The 19,683-nt window shown below is 37.3% G+C and overlaps 2 protein-coding genes and 1 long non-coding RNA gene across 5 annotated transcripts; 2 read left to right on the top strand and 1 right to left on the bottom strand.

The window, feature by feature from the left end:
• Positions 1 to 578: 578 nt before the first annotated feature.
• On the top strand, positions 579 to 4,638 carry LOC102075685 (uncharacterized). Its single transcript, XM_013266988.3, has 9 exons — positions 579 to 766; positions 1,266 to 1,478; positions 1,622 to 1,969; positions 2,053 to 2,322; positions 2,484 to 2,549; positions 3,403 to 3,489; positions 3,564 to 3,592; positions 3,842 to 3,904; positions 4,081 to 4,638. The coding sequence occupies exons 2-9, from the start codon at positions 1,418 to 1,420 to the stop codon at positions 4,174 to 4,176; spliced, it is 1,020 nt and encodes a 339-aa protein (XP_013122442.1). The 5' UTR covers positions 579 to 766; positions 1,266 to 1,417; the 3' UTR covers positions 4,177 to 4,638.
• A 4,706-nt stretch (positions 4,639 to 9,344) lies between these two features.
• LOC102075596 (uncharacterized) lies at positions 9,345 to 13,357 on the top strand. Of its 3 annotated transcripts, none has more exons than XM_005464800.4 (8): positions 9,345 to 9,455; positions 9,643 to 9,981; positions 10,097 to 10,369; positions 10,526 to 10,618; positions 10,969 to 11,064; positions 11,143 to 11,171; positions 11,399 to 11,455; positions 12,848 to 13,357. In XM_005464800.4, the coding sequence occupies exons 1-8, from the start codon at positions 9,392 to 9,394 to the stop codon at positions 12,974 to 12,976; spliced, it is 1,080 nt and encodes a 359-aa protein (XP_005464857.1). In that variant the 5' UTR covers positions 9,345 to 9,391; the 3' UTR covers positions 12,977 to 13,357. The 3 variants fall into 3 exon arrangements, with proteins under 3 accessions (XP_005464857.1, XP_013122447.1, XP_019201202.1); XM_013266993.3 differs by having other exon boundaries at positions 10,097 to 10,381; XM_019345657.2 differs by having other exon boundaries at positions 10,097 to 10,381; positions 11,399 to 11,544.
• A 530-nt stretch (positions 13,358 to 13,887) lies between these two features.
• LOC102075517 (uncharacterized) lies at positions 13,888 to 19,683 on the bottom strand. Its single transcript, XR_268105.3, has 4 exons — positions 19,359 to 19,683; positions 17,938 to 17,982; positions 15,550 to 15,669; positions 13,888 to 14,983 (listed from the first exon to the last, which is right to left on the bottom strand). It is a non-coding gene; the product is annotated as an uncharacterized LOC102075517 (long non-coding RNA).

Genomic DNA, 19,683 nt, shown 5'->3' with positions numbered 1-19,683 from the left:
TGAAAAACCAGAGCTTTTTAATTGGTGATATTCCCACACATGAAACTGCTGCAACAGTGCTAAAGGACATGAAAGGCAACTGCGCCGATGCCTGTTCAGAAATGGCTGCACCCATGGCACATCTGTCTAACCCTCGCTAGTTAATCTGGAACACCAGGAGCAGGCTGTTTTTGCTGGCATTATTAACTCACAGCCTACTCAGCTGATAGTGGGCAAGGAGAGCAAGCTGGTACGGGACCTACCGGGACCTACCTAGCCAACGGGACCGAAAACATTGGAGTGCTTTTGTAAACAGGCTCTACTGTATTTTGACAAATCAACTGGACATTTGAAGAATCTTAACAATATTCATAGATCCACAAAAAAGCCACTTGTAGCAAAACATTCCAAAACAATACAACAACATAAAAGGTATGCTATGTGTGAAAAATGGTAGCGGACATAAAGACTTGAGTGGGAAAGTTATTTTCATGTGTGGTGACAAAAATGATCACGGAGATGGTCTGTTTTCTCAGAATAAACAAAGACTTAGCTCAGCTGATAGTCTTCACACCTTTAACCTCCTTTTCCTTCATTTGATATTTAAATTTAAAGAGAGGGAAGTTTACTAAATTCATTCAGCAAGTGACCTCACTATGATATCACTGTCATTGCTGTATTCTGCTTTGAGAACAAGACTAGGGATGGAGAGAGACAGAGAAGCACGATGGCTGAAATCAGATGGGTAAAAATACTTCATTCCTGATACTGATGATTCAATTTAAAGGTAACAACACACAACACATTATAAATGAACAACCTGCCCACTAATGTTACGTCATTCATCCTCTGACTGAGGAAGCCGTGTTTTGCAACTTGAGTTTTGTTGACCTAGGAAACCAGAGGTGAACTTCCTGTAGACTATAAAACTATTTTTTCTGTCCCTCTGAGTGTGTGTTTGTACATGTGCACACTCTCCCTCATGTTGGTTGTCTTTGGAAATTCTGTAAAAAGCTTATGTCTTGCACACATTAGTCACTGAAGTAGAATCACAGATACTTGTGTAAAAAGAAAAAAAAACAACTCCACACTGATCAATAACGATTCAACTTCTTTAATTAAGTAAAAGTAAAAAGGTGGGTCAGGAGTTTGACACTTCAACTGTTTGTTCCTATGTGATGTCTGTTTTCTAACATACATCTTAGCTAACACTCTTGACACATTCAACTTCCTCAGTCATTTTTTCATATAACGTCAAACACATAACTGTCACCAATGCATTGTAGGGATGCACCTCCTGAAGACATTTGCTAAAGTTGTGATGAGGAAGTGATATCTGATGAATAACAGGAAGTACAAACAGTGTTAAAGAGTCATCAGCTCACAGACTGTGACAGCTGAGGTCAAGAACAAGAAAGAAGTGAGACAGAGAAGAACAATGGATGGACTCAGACTGATTAAAATGTTTTTATGTCTGATGCTGATGATTCAGATTGCAGGTAAGAATACAGGAAACATTTTAATAGCAGTAAAACAAAATATTTCAATCGCAAACCTTTATCATAAACCTTTGTCTAAAATGATCTTCACTCTGACTGTGAAAAGTGTTGTATTCTAATCTATTTTTCATATTTCTTTTCAGAATTCTCAACAGTATCTGTAAGTGAAACCACCATTTTTATGGAAGTTGGAGATGACGTCACTCTGCCTTGTCTAAATGTGATAGATGACCAGAGAAACTGCGATGGTACTACGTGGACCTTTGCTTCAAGAAACAGAACACCAATAGAAGTGATCAGCTTTGGACAGATTGGTGAAAAAGCCAAAAATGCATCAGACAGACTGAGTGTTACAGCGAACTGTTCTCTGGTTATAAAGACTCTCACAGTCGAGGATGTAGGTTTTTACTACTGTAAACAATACGAATCGGAAAACCACAGACACAAAAGTCTGGTTAGCGAGTCTTTGGTTGATCTCTCTGTACTCACCTGTAAGTATTTTACATTATATTTGAACGCTTTGTAGAACAATAATGACAGCAGTAATTAATTTGTTTCATGTTATCTCCATCAGTGACTGAACATGAGGACAATGATAAGGTGACAATAAATTGCTCTGTGGTGACATATGAAATGTGTCATCACACAGTGAAGTGCCTGTTTAAAGGTCGAGCTGTGGACAGAGATAACAGTCAAATAGTGACTTTACAGACTGGCTGCTCCACCACTGTCTCTTTGCTCAAGTCTCACCATGTTTACTCATCAAGAGATTACCTTTTGGACTGTGAAGTGAATGATACTTATACAGAAGGGAAGCTGTTTACCTTCAGACCTCAGCTATCAGGTGAGAAAACAAGTGAGATAATAATCAACTGTTTAAGGTGATTAAACCCACCCAAAATATTTAGTTGTTTGTTTTAAAGTATTTATGAAGATTTTTTTTTTTTTAACAACAGATGAAAACCATGAAAACATGTTGGTTGTGTCTTTTTCATTTTATTTCAGGTGACAGACAAAGGACAAATAATCCAACCAGAAATCCAGCAGGCTACAGTCAGTCCAATACCCAAGGTATTTATTCAGTAATGTAATTTTTACTTGCATGCACGGGTATACAGTCACATGAAAAACAACGTTTTCACAGAGCTCGATTCAGTCCTGTGAAAACTGCATAAACCCCATGATTCAATATCTTACAGAGTCAACTTTAGCAGCATTAACGTGAAGTAATAGTCTTCTGTGACTTTATCAGTCCATCATAATAGAAGAGGTTTTCTCCTGGCAGCCCTTCCAAAGAAACCATTCTTGCTTAGTCTTGACTTTTTGATATGACTTTGGTGGGAATCAGCTGGGACCAATGCTGGTAAGGTTGTTGCTTTATGTTAACACCTACCTGAGAAGAAACTGTCAAAGTTTCTTCTTTTATAGAAATGCCCACTCTTGATGATCAGTTAAGTCCATTTGATTAGCAGCATCTGACTCCAAGTTGCTCTCTTAATTCCTATGGAACAATTTAGGATGTACTTAGTTTGTGCTTAGGACCTTATGCATGATGTATTTATTTTATTTTTATTTTACATATTTTAAAGTATGTGTTCAAACTGATTTAAATAAAAGAATTAGCCAAATACCTTCAGAAACAACATGTGTCTGTAAGTAAAATAACATGTCTGAACTAAAATTTCCGTACTGTTTTTCTTCCATACATCTGAAACACAGTGACTATGATTCACATTGTGCTTTTGTGTGTTTCTGTTTTTGCTATGGTAACAGCGTCACACCAAGTTTAAAAATAGAACACAACTTTAGACATATTTTTGTGTGTCATGTAAACTTAGTTTAAGATAGATGGAAAGTTTTTTAAATGTTTGGAAAAAGATTCACAGAAAATGGTTTTAAGTTTGTTTTTTAATTTTTTTTCCAGCTATCCATTGGTACGTCGTTGCAGCTGTGGGTTTTGTCTTGCTCTTGATAACAGCTGCATCTGTTATCAGATGGAGAAAAACAAAAGGTAAAAACATCAAAAGTTAAAACACATGTGCTTTTAACAGTAAAGGTTACAGTTAATTGTTTTTGTCTTTCCAGCGAACAAAACACAGACGGATGAAGATACTGTGAGTTTTTAAAAAAAACAAAAAGGTCCCAACATGGGAAATCCCACACCACACCCACAGTACAGTCAGAGCAGAGTTAAAACCACTTCTTCTTCTATGTGCTTGTTAAGTGAATGCGACTCAATGAGATCTTACAAAAGATAAGGAAGTTAGACTGAATAACAGTGGGACAGACCATGAGTTGTAAAACTTGAGGTTAGAGGTCAAAACATGTAACCTTTTTGAGATATTTTGCTCTTCGCTGTGTAGGTAGATCATGAAGTTTCCTATGCCACCATCAGCTACAGAAAGAAAACCAAGACTAAAGCCCAGGTAAAGTGTCTTGCATAGATGCTTATGTTGTATACTGATATATTAATAGGTAATGTGTGCAAATTGAGATTACAATACATACTTACTTTTAAAGTTTGTTGAGCTCTATCTCTTTTATTTTAACAGAGTGTTAATTTATGTTAATTTATGTATCCGACAATTCTCTTTGTTTTCAGGTTCAGGGTGATGATGAAGGTGATGCAGTGATCTACAGTGTTTTGATGGTTTCTTCATCTCCTGCAGCCACTGCCAATCCCAGCAACCCACAATAAAAAAGAAAATAGAGAAAATGACAAAAGGATTTGACCTTTTTTAAAAAAAAAAAAAAAAAATGTAATTGGTGTGTGACTAGAGACTGTTGAATAGAAAGCATAAAACTATTATAGCAAATGCTGGGAGTCAGTCGAGAATCAAGGCTATCCTTGGGTCATTCCTACTATTCAGTGTCATTTCGAGATACATTTCTAATTTTCCATAATTTTATCATGTGATCTGAAAGAATGCTTGTTAAACTTTTAGAGAAATACACTGGTCAAGCTCAGAATATTAATATATTTTTCCAGGTTTTCCACATGTGATGCAGGCCAAACATCCCACCTGTTACGGTACAATCTTATCTCTGTTACTCTGTTATTAATGTACAGTCACTTTTCTATTTACATTTCCTAAGAGCTAAAATGTCCCTGTGTTTACTCTGCAAATGTATTTCAGGGGAGTGCTAATAAAAACGTATTATCAAGAAAAAGGCCCCAGTGTGCTTGGATTCATCCGTATTTACACACTTCAGCTCCATTGGCAGTGAATTTCAGGTTCTGGTTCAGGCCACAACACAAAAGCCTCTGATTTTTATGAAACAAGATACAGTTGTGGGATTCACGTTGGCTCATTTAGAAATGTGCATGTACTTTTAACCTGTTTCTAGGTTCCCTGGTTTATGACATGAGTCCATCTTCCTGGCTTCAAAATGGTGTAGTCCCTTTTTTGTGAAAAAAAAATCTTTTTGTATGTGAGTTGATCTGGAATCAAATGGGAGCTCAACATTGAAAGTCTTGCAGTCTTTGTTTTGAAAAGGAGAACTACTTGGTTCAAAAGCACTGACATTGTCACTGCTGCTGTGTCATCTTTTCACCAAGTTGTTTGCACAGATTTTCCCACATGTCATCACTTGGAGTTGAAACGTTTCCATTTTTTATGACTGCTTCTTTTGAAACACAGAGGACTTCAGATACTACAATTTTGTCCACCACTGATTTCACTGGCATCTGTTAAGCAAAATTAAAAAATGTGATATAAGTGGTGCAGTCAGCACTCTGATCTTGTCTCCTTTTACAGAAGAGTCGAGGAAGAGCCAGAAGAAACAGCCCAGGGACAGCCAGGCTATCCCACATTTTTAAAAGACCTGGCGGTAAGAGACAAGACAGAGAGAGCTGACTAGGAATGAAGAGAGGGAGAGGGCAACTACTCAAAGGGCAGAGTTGTAGAGCTCTTTTAGAAACTTGTCGACAACATTTAAATAAGGCACTTTTAAATGTCAAACATGAAGTAAGGTTTTTGCTCTATGTGTAACAGGGAAAACTTGTTACACAGGTGTTAAAATTATTTGTGGATGCTGAACTGATGGGTATTCTCCGTCTCCCAAGAGAAAGAAGCCTGCTGGTGCATACAGGGCCTGTTTGTACATTGGTGATCTCCGTAGGACAAGTGCATCATGGACAGATCCTGAATTGCAATTGTACACATCCAGAAATGGACCTGTGGCATCACAGATACCCTGCAGCACAAAAGTGGGGAACAGTTTCCTGTTGATGTAGGACCTTTTATGTGGTTCCCCAGGTGGAGGAATCCAGATGTGACATCCATCAATTGCACCAACAGTGCAATGGAATGCTTCATTCAAATGAATCACTCTGTGCCCGATGGGTACTGTCATGATCCTGGGTCGTTGACCCAGCGTTTTGTGTTTCCTTGGATTTCATTTTGTGTTTTGAGTTTATTCGGATTTTGTATTAGTTTAGGGTTGAACCTGGAGTTTAGTGTTTTATCAGCCCTACCTGTGTCTGTCCTCGGTGCTCTGTTCGTGTCCCCGTGTTTGTGTTGTAAAACAGTCTGTGTGTTTCCTGTTTTACTTTGAAGGTTGTGTCTCGTTATGCCCATTAGTTCCAGCTGTGTCCCCTCCTGTCTGCCATTTCCTAACTACCTGGTGTGTGTATTTATACTGCGTGTCTGCCTGTGCTCCTCGTCGCGTCGTCTGTGTTTCCCAGTGAATTCTCTGTGTTACTCGGTGTTAATTCAGTGTTTCCCCGCGTCTCTCTGCCATCTCTGTATATCTCTCGGTGTCATTATGTTATCTGGTTTGTTTGTTAGTTTTACCCAGTTTAGGTTTATGTTCAGTTCTGCCCTCACCTTTGTTATTTTTCACTGTAAATAAAGCTCCACTCGCATCTCCACTGCCATCTGCATCTTGGATCCTCATTCATTCAACCACACGACTGGCGCCCCAGCCGTGACAGATGGTCATCATTTCCCCAATAAGACTGTGGACAGTCGTGTACACTGTTGCCAAAGATGTGTGCCATCGGTCTATAGGAGGCTCTACAGTGGCCAGTAAATGTTACAAGCACCTCTATTTCATGGTTCCTACTGTGTAGTTTTTGCTAGGGGAGCATTTGCACAAGCATGTTGGTGTTTCTTCTGAAGGCTGGTCAGCTCCAGCAAAGGACATTGAAAAGATGGGGACACTGTTGCGTATTTGTAGGGATGTAAGAAAATAGCAATACACTGCAATACTGCAATATTTTGTGTTAAATTATTATTATTTTGTGGTGCAATTCACACTCTGACCGCTAGTTGGTAGCAGTTTTTCCCACCTTCACTCTGCTGGAGCAACAAGCTGTGTGGCAAAGTGTGCTAGCTCACCAATGACTGAAGAGGAGAGGAGAAATTGTCTCCAAGAAAAGAAACAGACTCGACCATCGCACAGTGGAACAAATTATCTTCTTAAATAAAAACCAAACAGGAATGCATCATGTTTTTACTTTACAAATTTATAAGCATTTTCCCTTTCCAGTTCACAATTAATTCTACCCCCAGGTCAAAGATATGTATAAGAAAATTGCCCTAATATAAGATTATTTATAAACATACCTGTCCAGCTCTCCATTGATTAATTGCATATGTACATGGAGGCAGGACCTCACAGCAGAAGCATACTCCATAATGTGTTGTACATTATTACATGTATATTAATGTATTTTTAATCTACTGAATTTATCAACATCAAGAAGTCACAGGAAAAGAAAGACCACACCATGGCACATGTTTAAATAAGGAAAGTTTATTGATCAAATTTATTTTTAAACATATAGACATAGTTTTTTCACCCACCCAAAAAAATACATGTTCAAAGCAACACAATGGTGGCCCAATATCAGACAAAATTGTGAACCCCACTCTGTAGAGTGCGCAGTCATAATGAAGTAGTACACTTTAATTTGTAGACTCAAGCTGTTTTTCTTATTTTTGTCCACCAGATGTCACCAGAGTGTTGAAAAGCTTCGAGTAATGAACCCTGTTTTTTAACACGTTTCAATGCTTCAGAAAGCTTCATTTGGCCATCACTAGGAACAGGGAACAATGCAGCTGATGATACACAGATGATCCAGCAACAAACAGAGGAAGACCAAGGGCTTAAATACACGAGGAAAAACAAGGGAATGAGACAGAGGAGGAGAGCACAGCTGGGGGAAATCACGCAAAACGAGACGGGGGAAGCAAAACTGAAAACACTAACATAGCACAGGAGACTGTCAAAGTAAAACAGGAAACATGACACAGGCAGAGAGATACGAACTTGACACTGAAACAATGAGAAGCACAGACAAGAAAACATAACTTGGCCAGACGTGACACAAGGAACACAGAGGAAGCACGAGACTAGAAAATATAAATAGCAATGAAATCCAAGACTATACATAATTCAAAGTACAAAACACTGGGTCACCAACCCAGGGACCGTGACATCTATACTTTCATACTACTTCCTGTTCTCACACCTCAAGTCAAAAACCCTCCCTCTGTTGGGCTGCACAGCTCTGTTCACACTAGTGAAAACATATCTGCTAGTTAGAAAATGAACCCTAGTTGGAGGTGAATACTACTGTGAAAAAATAATCATGAGCATATTCTCAATTCAGATGTATCTTAGGCCGCATTAAAAAAAAAAAAAAGCCGACCGTGTCTGCAGTATGACTACAGCAGGACAATCCTCTCAAACACAGTAGACAAGCAGTCATGTGTATCAAACCAGTAAGTGCAAAATCTTCCAAATTTATGGCCCAAAATTCACATCTTTGTGAAACGTTTCACCAAAAAACACATTTAATTTCAACAGAACCTATTCTAAACAAATCCTGTGGAGACTTTTCTGTGGAGTCTAGATACAGTCAGCTGATCAGTGTTTAACTATTTGTGTTTCCGATGTTTAACTGGCCAGTTTTAGGGAACAGATGCATAAAACTTTGCTGCTGTTGTAGCCAAACTCTCACAGTCAGTTCTTCTTTGCTAAAGACTAAAATATAAATAGAAGCTGCATTAATGCAAATATTTATCTTAGCTATCTTCACACATTCTGCTTCTTCTAAATGACGTTAATACACACATATAGAGCGGGAGGGAGAGAGAGAGGTGTGGGGGGCAATGTGTCAATTACATCTTTGTGTAGCACAAAATGCCTCTAAACACCTCTAAACATATATTATTATGAAGAAAAAAGCCACAATAATGTGCTGAATGAAAGCTGGATTCAGAAATGAGTACCTACAGATATATACATGTATAACAGTTATACCAGAATAAACCTCTCAAACACAGAAGCAATGACCCATTGATTAGTGCAGTAAATCCTTCCAGTTTTATCCTAAAAAATTACATTCTTGTGAAAAACTGCTCCTTAAAAACATCTGAAAAGAATCAAAAATGCAGTGAGTTACTGGTGATACTTACAGATCACAGACTTAGAGATTACTTCAGACCACTAAAATATCTTATCTGGCATATTTCCTATTGCTGCAGTTGTATAGCATCTTGTCAAACTGTGGTGAGTGACAACTCTATTAAAAGGAAGAGGAATAGAATCGATGTTGTCATTTATCATAAATTACAACCTTCACACCTCGAACATCCTTTTCTTTTTTTTTGTTTTTATAAATGCACTGTGGGAGCGGACACAGTGTAAACTTTCTCGTTACCATAATTTAACTTTACGAAAAATGCATTCAAGAATTTCAAAGAAGTGAAAAGCTCATGTAGTCCACACAAAAATAACAAAAACATAATAAAAAATAAGAGAGAACTTAAAATTGCTATATAATTGTGGTAAGGAAATGACATCTCACTGATGGCAGGAAGTGCAAACAGTCTTAAAGTGTCATCAGCTCAGAGACTGTGACAGTCGAGATTGAGAACAAGAAAGAAGTGAGACAGAGAAGCATGATGGATGAATTCAGATGGATTCAAATGTTTGTGTGTCTGATGCTGATGATTCAGATTCCAGGTAAGAATACAGGAAACATTTCTAAATATTATTAAAGTCAGTAACAGTAAATTACACAGCTGAGCATGCACTGTGATGTTAGGGGAGCATGAGACATGTTTATAAACTTGTGTCTAAATCTTCACTGATTGCAAAAAGTGCTGTTTTCTAATTAATTTTTCATATTTCTCTTCAATTTTCTCAACAGTATCTGTAACTGTTACCTCCATTTTTATGAAAGTTGGAGATGACGTCACTCTGCCTTGTCTAAATGTGGTAAATGAAAAGAATAACTGCGATGGTACTACGTGGACCTTTGCTTCAAGAAACAAACAAACAGCAGAGCTGATCACACTTGGACAGATTGGTGAAAATCCCAAAACTAAATCAGACAGATTGAGTGTTACAGCGAACTGTTCTCTGGTTATAAAGAAGCTCACGGTTGAGGAAGTTGGTCAATATTCCTGTGATCATCACAAATTACGAGAAATACAAACACAACACACTCTGTTTCATCAGTCTCAGGTTGATCTCTCTGCTATTACCTGTAAGTATTTACACCAAATATTTTCACCTTGATCTATTTTTTTTAAATAAAAATACATGAATAATGTTTAAAGTGATAACCTTTGTGTTTCATATTGTTACATTATGCTCACCAGTGACTGAACATAAGGAAACTGATAAGGTGACGTTAAGCTGCTCTGTGGTGACACATGCAGAGTGTCATCACACAGTGAAGTGGCTGATTGGAGGTCGAGATGTGAACAAAGAGAGCAAACAAATAGTGACTTCACAGACTGACTGCTCCACCACTCTGTCTTTTCTGATTTATCACCATATTTACAACTCAAGATATAACACTGTGAAGTGTGAAGTGACTGATACCAAAACAGGGAAAGTGCAACTGTTTACCCTTAGCCATCAGCCCTCAGGTGAGGAAACAGGTGAGATCAACTGTTGTAGATGATAAAAACACTTAAAACATTTGTTTGACTCATTTCAAGTTTTTACGCAGAATATTTTTGCATATTTACAACAAATGACAAACAAAAGAAACTTTTTGATTGTGTCATTTCTATTTTATTCAGGTGACAATAAAACTACACAGAAACCAACAAGAACAACTGAAAGCAGCACAAAATCACAAACAACCACAACAATGATGAAAGATGCTTCACAAGGTGGTCACTTAAATTGGACCCTTTAAAGATCAATACTACTGCATTTTACACAGAATTTTTAGTGGCACTTAATAATATAGGCTGAAATTATATATGTATATTAAATAGTTTTGGTTGATATAAAATATTAAACATGGTCCCAAACTTCAGGTGCAGCTTTTTTTATTGCAAGGATTACATTTAAAGACAGTATTTATATACCAGACATGTAAAAATTAAAGCTGTAAACAACAGATTCTGAATGTTTTAACACATTTTTAAAAGGGAAAAATTCCTTTTTCTTTACAGTAATGGAATTTAAAAGTGTGACTAAAGACTTTATTAATTTAAATTTTTTATTCTTTTGACAGATTTTTCTGCATCCTTGAGATTCATTATTGTTTCTGTGGGTTTAGCAGCACTTTTAATAACTACTGTGACAATCAACATATGGACAAGAACTACTGGTAAACTTAATCATGAGAAGTTTGAATGACTTTGAATTGTCAATTAAACTGAAATGGACTTTTTTCCTCTTATTTTAGGGAACAAAACACAGACGAATAAAACCACAGTAAGTACAAAACTCAGTAATCGAAAATAAAAGCTCAAAAATCAAAATTTGTTTTTTCTGGTATGCTATTTACTAATCACTATATATGATGACGATGTACAATTGATGATAAATATTGGCATTAACTAAACAAATCAGCTCATCTCTCAGGGGTTTTAACAAAATCGAAACTGCCTTCACAGCTACAGTTGTTCTCCAGATGTAACTGGACTATGTCTGTCTTTTAGGGACTGAGTTTAAACCCTGCAGGGACTCAGTCTGCTCCTCAAACCGTTCCAGACTTGGTGAGTTCACACACTACTTCATACTTTCACCGCGAGAGAGTTAAAAACAAGAACATATACTGAACAGACCAGGAGTTGCAAAATGTGAGGTGAGATGTCGAAACACAAAAACAACATTTAGAGACATCATTTATGATGCATGTCATGATATTGATACTACTGAAAGAAATGCTGAAAGACTGAATGAGATGTCTTAGGGGGTTGTAGTTAAAGTGGAACTGACTATCATTGGCCATAACAAGCCTGGAACAAATAGTTTGTTTGCGTTTGTAATTTTTTTAAATATACTGTCATAATTGAATTAATTTGATAATTTGATTGGGTAACTTTAATTCCAAAAATTAATGGAGGTGCTTAGATGTTGCTTAACCTTCATACACATTAGGCATGAGACTGCTGTTTACAGTCTAAGTGCTATATGGATGACTGCTTAAGCCCACCATGAGTCCTTTCTTTCCCCAAGGCAGAACATTCGGGGTTTCAAAAAGAAACAAAAGAAATTAGAGAGGAGACAAAATTAACTGGGGATAGTAAGCTGTTAACAAATGTATGAAAAGAAAGGTGAGCAACACACAATGTAATTTATGGTACTGTGATTGTGTGTATTTGCCTACAAAGAGCTGATGAAGAGCTGTTTTCAACCAACACAAATATGCTCCAGTGAGTTCTCCTAAATCCCATGACGTGGATGAAATTGTGCGTCTGTGAATACATATTTTTTGCTAAATGGACCAGAACAGTGAAGGTAGAGAAGTTAGAGAAGTTATCCATTTCTGATTATTATCAAAGATCAATAAGTACAGTTTATAAAGTAAAAGCAGAAATCGCAATGGATGCTTTAATTATTTTTAACATTCAGTTCCACCTCAGCTCTTAGTATGTTACAGTTTTAAGTTAAGCTTGTCAGGTCTAGTAGCTCAGGAGCTTAACTTGAATAAGTACATTTTTTTAATTTTTCATTGTGTTTTTTCAACTTTAAATAAGGGCAGGAAAATTGCCACTTCGGCAGAAATGTCACCATTTTACCATTTCTAACACGGTAAAGGGTCGCGTTTTAAATCAAAGCTTTACCACTTTTTTCTAATAGCCAACCAATTTATTTTCCCCTTAAAGTAACCAAACAACTGGTATGTTGTTCTGGAAATGCTTACATGCATCTTTCAGATTTGTTGAAGGTCTTATTGATTTCTTTGTCAGGAAGATTATTTAAAAAGAAAAAATAAATCATCAACCTTGGTGAACAGATTGATCATGGGCAAAGTTGATTCAGATCACTTCATTTAAAATGCAAAATAAGACACTGGGATATGCTCTTCAAGTACCCTTTTGTATGATGCTGCATTTATTTTTTATGTTCATTTATGTGTCACAGAGCTATTTTTTGTTGCCCAGGTCCGGAGTCATGATGGAGTTGATGTAGTGACGTGCAGCACTGTGAAGGCTCCTTCCTCTTCTGTTACAGCCACTCCTGATCCCAGCAGTGTGCTCTACTGTACATTTTCCTGTCACATAGCTGACTGAAAGGTGGGGATTTTTCAACAAAAGGTCTTTGTTGTAAATGAGACATTGACTCTCAATGTGACCACTAGTATAAATAAAGGTTAAGTTTAAAAAAAAAAGTATATATCATTAACTAGTCTGTATATGTACCTCTTCCCCAGTGTTGAAAATTTTAAATTCAGAACCTGTTTGCACATTTCCTGGTTGCTTGATCAAAATTTCTGTTATAATCATCAATAAATACACCAAAAATAGTTTAAATATATCTTTTACACTGGTTTTATGCTGCCATATTCTCAAAGTAGTTTATTGTTTGATGTCCTGTCTAAATAACTTCAATAACCATTTGTATTCATTAATGAATAACTGTCTGATTTCTAATATTAAAAGAAATAGAAACTGTTGCGCTGTTGTTGCATTTGTCCCTAACCATCGCGAACCCTCACGTTGACTTTTACAGAGTGGAAAAAAGTTAGCATTCATCCTCTAGCTTCACTTTGTTTATGTTATGCTAACATAGCTGTGTCGCTAGCGATCACGTAGCACATCATTATATACCAGCTGGCCAAACTTCAGTAACCCTACAAATGTCACTGCTGTTTCATTTCCTGTTTTCATTTATGTCAGAAGTCATAGCAGCACTGTACGTTTTAATTTGTTTCAGAAATCCCTCAGTCAGAACATTGTATATTATATTTAGATGGAAACTAGTGACCTAACTCCCTGCTATCTTTTAACTCCGTTATATTTTAAAAATTCTTGAAGTTCACATCATCACCGTGCACTTTTCCTGATTCACACAAAATACAGCAATCTGGCACCTTCCCACAGGGTCTTGCACAAGTATTAAACATGTTCATTTGTGCTTTGGACGGTCACCAGATTTCTTCTAGAAGTTTCTTGCCAGTCAGTAACTATCTTGGAAACACCACCTGAGTTTGTGTGTTGCATGCTAACATCATTATATGTGTAATAATACTAAAGCTTCATCTTGTGCACCCACAAAAAACAAATATGGCTTCTTCGTGCAGGTTTCTGTGGTATGTTCATTTATGCTTCACAATGAAAAAAAACAAAAACAAAACAAAAAAAAACCCAGCAAATTTCTTGCTTCTCAGCCACTGTGGCCACATCCTCACCGTTTATTTGGGCAGTTCTATAAACATACTGTGAGTGAGTCATAAGTTTAAATACAATAGTTGAAGGAACAAAAAAAAAAAAAAAAATATGAATGTTTAAAAATACCAGTCAAATCTGATTAAAGTAAATAAATAATAAGTATACAATGTAGTTTTAAGACTTATCTCAAAGTTCCATAACATTAATGTTCTATGAACTCATGAGTCCAGAAATCTGAACGTCATGAAAAGTATTCATTATTAGTGTATTATTATTTTTGTTAATAAAAAGTATGAGCCGTACAAGGTTGTTTTTTTTCCCTCTGATACTTCATGCAAACCACATTTCCCCAGGCCTGTCCTAATCCGCTTACTCAGTATCACTAGATCCATTGCTGCTCCTCCAGCAGAGCACACAAAAGTAGGAGAGACCGGAGATGTCATGGCTTAGTTGGGAGACTGTTTGCTTCAAGGCCACTAGAGGGTGCTGCCATAAAACTATAATAAATGAATTGACCTTTTGACCTGCTCACACTCTTATGCAAAACCCTTCAAAAAGTGCTGATGTTACACACACACACACACACACACAAAGAGATTCTAGGTCTGACCAACCGTCTCCGCCGTGGGCAAAAAGATGACAGTCAATAAAATTCTGAGAGGTAATTTATAAACACAATGAATAAAAGTTAACAGTCCAGTGTCCCGTTTAGGTACAAAGTAAAAAAAACACACAGTCCAAGGCCAGAGCCAGCTATGCCACAAAGCAGTTGCACTCCACACGTTGTTCACTTCAACAGGGGTAGCAGTTGTCCTCTGAGACTCACCACCCTGTAAGTAGATAGCCAGTGATCACTCCGTCCTCTGCAACTCAGCTGCCTTTAGGCTGCGGCATATAATAGGCCCTAACCTGCACAGAGAGACAAAATAACACAGTTCACTATATAATTCACAGCCCATCCATCCTAAACATATCAAGTCATTAGAGGTTTCGTCACATTACATACCTGCACCGAGAGACAAAGTAACACAGCAGTGTTTGTAATGTGGGCTATAAGTAGACTAGCGTATCAGTGCAATCAATTACACCTGCCTCCAATTAGTCCAACCCCATTACAGTCATTGATTGGCACCACAAATGTGACACACACAACCACAACCACTCCCAAACCAGTGCTTCACACAATAATATGGAGATGTGTGTGTGTGTGTGTGTGTGTGTGTGTGTGTGTGTGTGTGTTTGGCAACAAAAGTGTGTTTTGTAGTTTAATTTATTCATTTCTCCCTCATCCTAAGCATCCAGACTGAATGACATGGATGAGGGAGGTGTGGGTGGTGGCAAACAGGTCACTATGTCGTAGCTAAGTCACACCTACAAGCTAAAATCTAGGTTATGGAAGCTAGAGCTGCTTAAACATTTGTCCCACGGTAGCTTTAAGTCAGTTTCTGTATCTGTATCTGAGTGATGAGTCTGACCTTCTATGACTTCAGTCTGGGCATGTTTGGTACAGAAGGTCTGCGGCAGTGTCGTGCACCTCACTGCTACAAAGGCGTTGGGTTTTCGGTCCAGAGAAGGAGTCACCAGGTCTGTGCATGCTGGGTGAGAAAACACGAGCAAATCAACCCAAGAGGCAAGCAGGAAGGCTGTATCCCAATTCAGGGTCTGCAGCCTTAAAGTACGCAGCCTCAACGGTCCACAAGGGCCACGTACTCAAAGACCGCTAAGCCGGAAGTGCGAGGCTTGTGAAATGGGACGGTCTAGCCTCCATTGCGCTGCTCAGGTTGCCTAGCAACCATGATACTAACGCTGGAAACGTTTCATACAGCTTTGTTTGACAGAAATGAAGGAGAAAATCTTTTGTTCATTTGTTTGTTTTTATATGAGATTTGTTTGATTTGAGAAGTATCTGAGGCTGAGACCACAGGACTGTAAAAACATGATTGTTGGGCTTCATTTCTGTACTGAACAGTCATTTAAGATTAGTCAGTAAATAACAATTAGCTTATGCTGTTCATGAGACTAAAGTCATCTCACTTTGGTAATTTAAATATAATATGGCCAATATTAAAGTTAGTATTATATTAATCATGATTAGTTATTACAGCAGTGAACTTGAACTCTGTGTCAAATACTGAGTTTCAGTAAAGATTCAAGCTGCAGTTATTAATATTTCCTATCACCTTAAATCTTCACTCAAAGACAAGTATCTTTGATATATAGATGTATTATATATAAGAGACAAATATTGTTCTTTTATTATGTGGCATTTCTAAATTTGGCTCAATGCTTACATATATGTGTAAAGTGAAAATGTACAAGCTGTGATAACTGTTTCTGATAAAAATGAAGAGTAGACTGATATATGAAATATTCCTTTATTGGGTGAGAAAATCAGACCATGTCATAACTGCTTTAAGTCATACAGAATAGATATCAGAGCCTTAAACAGGCTGACTTCTGCTAAATGGGTCAAACTGGGCAGAAAGTATACAAACACATAACATCCTTATAGAATATGATGTAACACTATAGATCAACTTACCTCAGAATATATAAAGCATATAAACAATTACAGCAATATGATGCAACAAACACAGCAGTGCTACTAATCCAAAATACTCAAAGCTTCATAGAACTGAAACAAACATTTATTTTTAGCTCCATTCTGCTGCTGATACATACTTTAGGTTTCTGAACATTAAACTTGTTGCTGCCTTTCATAGTGTGTAACTTGAAGGCCCTGAGTACTTTCTCCCACACTGAAAACACTGGAATGGTAAAATTATTTGAACATTACCTAATAAGACTGATTCAGGACAGACAATTAGTTATGTTAAACTTTCCTAGCAGTCCTTCACAAACAGGGAACAGTCTGTCTATTCTCTCCATCTGTCAGCTGCTGCTGGCTCTTCCTTCTCCTCTTCCTCACACACTGCTGAGTTTGTCCTGGTGGATCATCAGGGGTGCAAAGCCTCACAGATGATGTGCAGCAGTGGGTCCCTCAGTCTGTCCTCACTCTGGACACTTGCAGTTGTCACACATTGAAATCAAATGTGTGATAAGCCGCAGGATTCAAACACAAGTGTAACTTATAAATACATGTTCATACTTTTATTCCACAATCAGAGAGAAAGAAACAGAGAGAGAGTGCAGGACAGACAGACAGGTGACAGTCTCAGGTGTATACACTGCTACAAAACAGCACAAGAGAAGGAGGATTTAGTGTTTGTGTTATTACGAGTGCTAAACAAGAAGAGTTCCAGATGGTCCAGTGGACACATGTGTGACTCCTGTGATTAAAGCATCTTTCTTTCAGCTTAACGAGTGAACTGTCAGCTCGTTCAAACACACGTTAAAGTCCGTTTGGCTCGACTCCACCGAACAGAGGCAGCAATATAACATAGCTAACATTAACAGTGCAGTGAATCCTGCTTGTGCCGTCATATTCAGGACTGCAAACCGAGCAGCATCACTGACTTTCAGCTTGTTGTGTTTGTGGATATATGACTGACTTTAATTATCCATAAATCCATGAATTGGGATACAGCCAAAGACTCTCTGAAGGCTCCAGTGGCTGCACAGGCAGTCTTGCAATTGTGAGGTTGGAGAGATTGTTGTTTCAAAATGTTCAGACAGATTTCACATGCTCATTAACTCACAACCAGCTGACCATACATATTTCTGCTGCTGAGCTGCTGTTTGATGGAGAGTTTCTGAATTTATTTTGCTACCATAAGAGCAGACTCCATGCTGAAAGCATGTGCACTGTCACTTACAGTGAGTGAATCATGAACTGAGGCACTAATGACACTAAATTTAACTACGGGTCATGGACAGCCTTCATAAATGCTCATATTACTCACCCACACTGAATTCCAGCACAGGTTCATCTGGGTCCTGACTATTTCCTGCAAAGTAACACAAACGTCAGCAGAACATTAAGTCAGACAAACAACATTTGGAGCTTTTGTACGTGATAAATTATACTGCAGTACTAAAACAAAGTCAAGCAGCAATACATTTATTAAAATCATCTTCAGCTGTAATATTTAAACTAATTTAGTGTCAATTTAGATTATGTTTAGATTAAAATGAAACTAGTACTAGTAATATAGTATATTTTTTACATAATATAATTATATTAATGGATTGTCTCTCTATTTTAGTTTAGTATTATAGTTATTGGTTATTTTTTATTGACTTGTCTTGTTTTTACAATGATTTGTTTGACTGCAGCCTTTAAAAAAAAAAGACTGCATCTCTATATAACTTACATACAGTCAATGGCGGAGACTCCAGCAGCAATATTCAGTAACTATCCATCAGACTGGGTCCATGTTACCAGCCAAACGGGTAATCATTAAAGTAAGTTTTGAATTACGTATATTTGGGTGTTAAGGTGACGTTTTTGCGAAAAAATATATATATAATTAGGTTTAAAAAAACTGAACAAGTATGTATTTAAAAAACAATAAATGTGTTAGAATTACTACAGCAACAGGTTGTAGCTCACTGTACTATTTTTGAGCACAACTTTGGTGCTTTTGCCTCATTTTTAAATCAGTGATCCCAGTAGCACAGTCTCAGTGCTTGGCAAACAATCAATAGAATCAATATAATTATTAAAAAGAAACAAAATAAATGCCAACCTTAAAAACAAACATAAACTTCAGGGAAAAAAAACTTGATTTTGTGTCTTTAGGCTATTGTTAACCGCAAGCATGAGGTTAGTGCATATGTATTATTATTGGAAAGATTATTGCAAAGGAAAAAAAAGACTTCTCCCAGGGAACTACTGCTCAAGACCACTTGGGGAAAAAATGTAAAGTGATGAGCTGGTGGAATGTTGCACATAAATATGAGTATGTGTTACTGACTTCTATATAACTATTTATATTACTATTATATTATTATTATTATTATAATATTATTTATATTATTACATACATCGAATGACGTTTATTTTATAAAAGAGTAATAAACTAACCTGTCTCTCTGACAAAAACATGGGAGTTTAGTTGACCCAGGAGGGGTCGATATTGCTCTTCTTATCATGAGTTACATCCAGGCTATTTCTTACAGTGTCAGTCACTTTTATTTCACAAAACAGCTGAACCCACTCAATTCGATTTAATTGTATTTATACAGAGCCGAATCACAACAACATTCTCCTCAAGGCACTTTAGATTGTAAGATAGAAAGTCTACAATTAAGAAAAAACTTCAACAATCAGACAACCCCCTTTGAGCAAGCACTTGGCAACAGTGGGAAGGGAACAACTCACTTTTAACAGGAAGCACCCTCTGGCAGAACCAGGGTCAGGGAGGGGCGGCCCGCTGCGACCCATTGGGGGTGAGGAGAGGAAGACGGGACAAAAGACACACTGTGGACAAGAGCCAGAGATTAACAAGAACTAATTATTGAATGCAGAGAGGTGTATAAACACATGGTGGGAATCCCCCAGCAGGGTAGTCCCAGGGTAACTAAGGGAGGCATTAGCAAAAAAGAAGCTTTGAAACTTAATCTTAAAAGTAGAGATATTTTCTGTCTCCTGCATTCAAACTGGGAGCTGGTTCCACAGAAGGATGATCCCATACTACTTCTAAATA

Source organism: Oreochromis niloticus, linkage group LG15, assembly GCF_001858045.2.
Source record: "Oreochromis niloticus isolate F11D_XX linkage group LG15, O_niloticus_UMD_NMBU, whole genome shotgun sequence".
In the NCBI taxonomy this organism is placed as follows: Eukaryota; Metazoa; Chordata; class Actinopteri; order Cichliformes; family Cichlidae; genus Oreochromis; species Oreochromis niloticus.
This window is presented reverse-complemented; position numbering and strand designations above follow the sequence as displayed.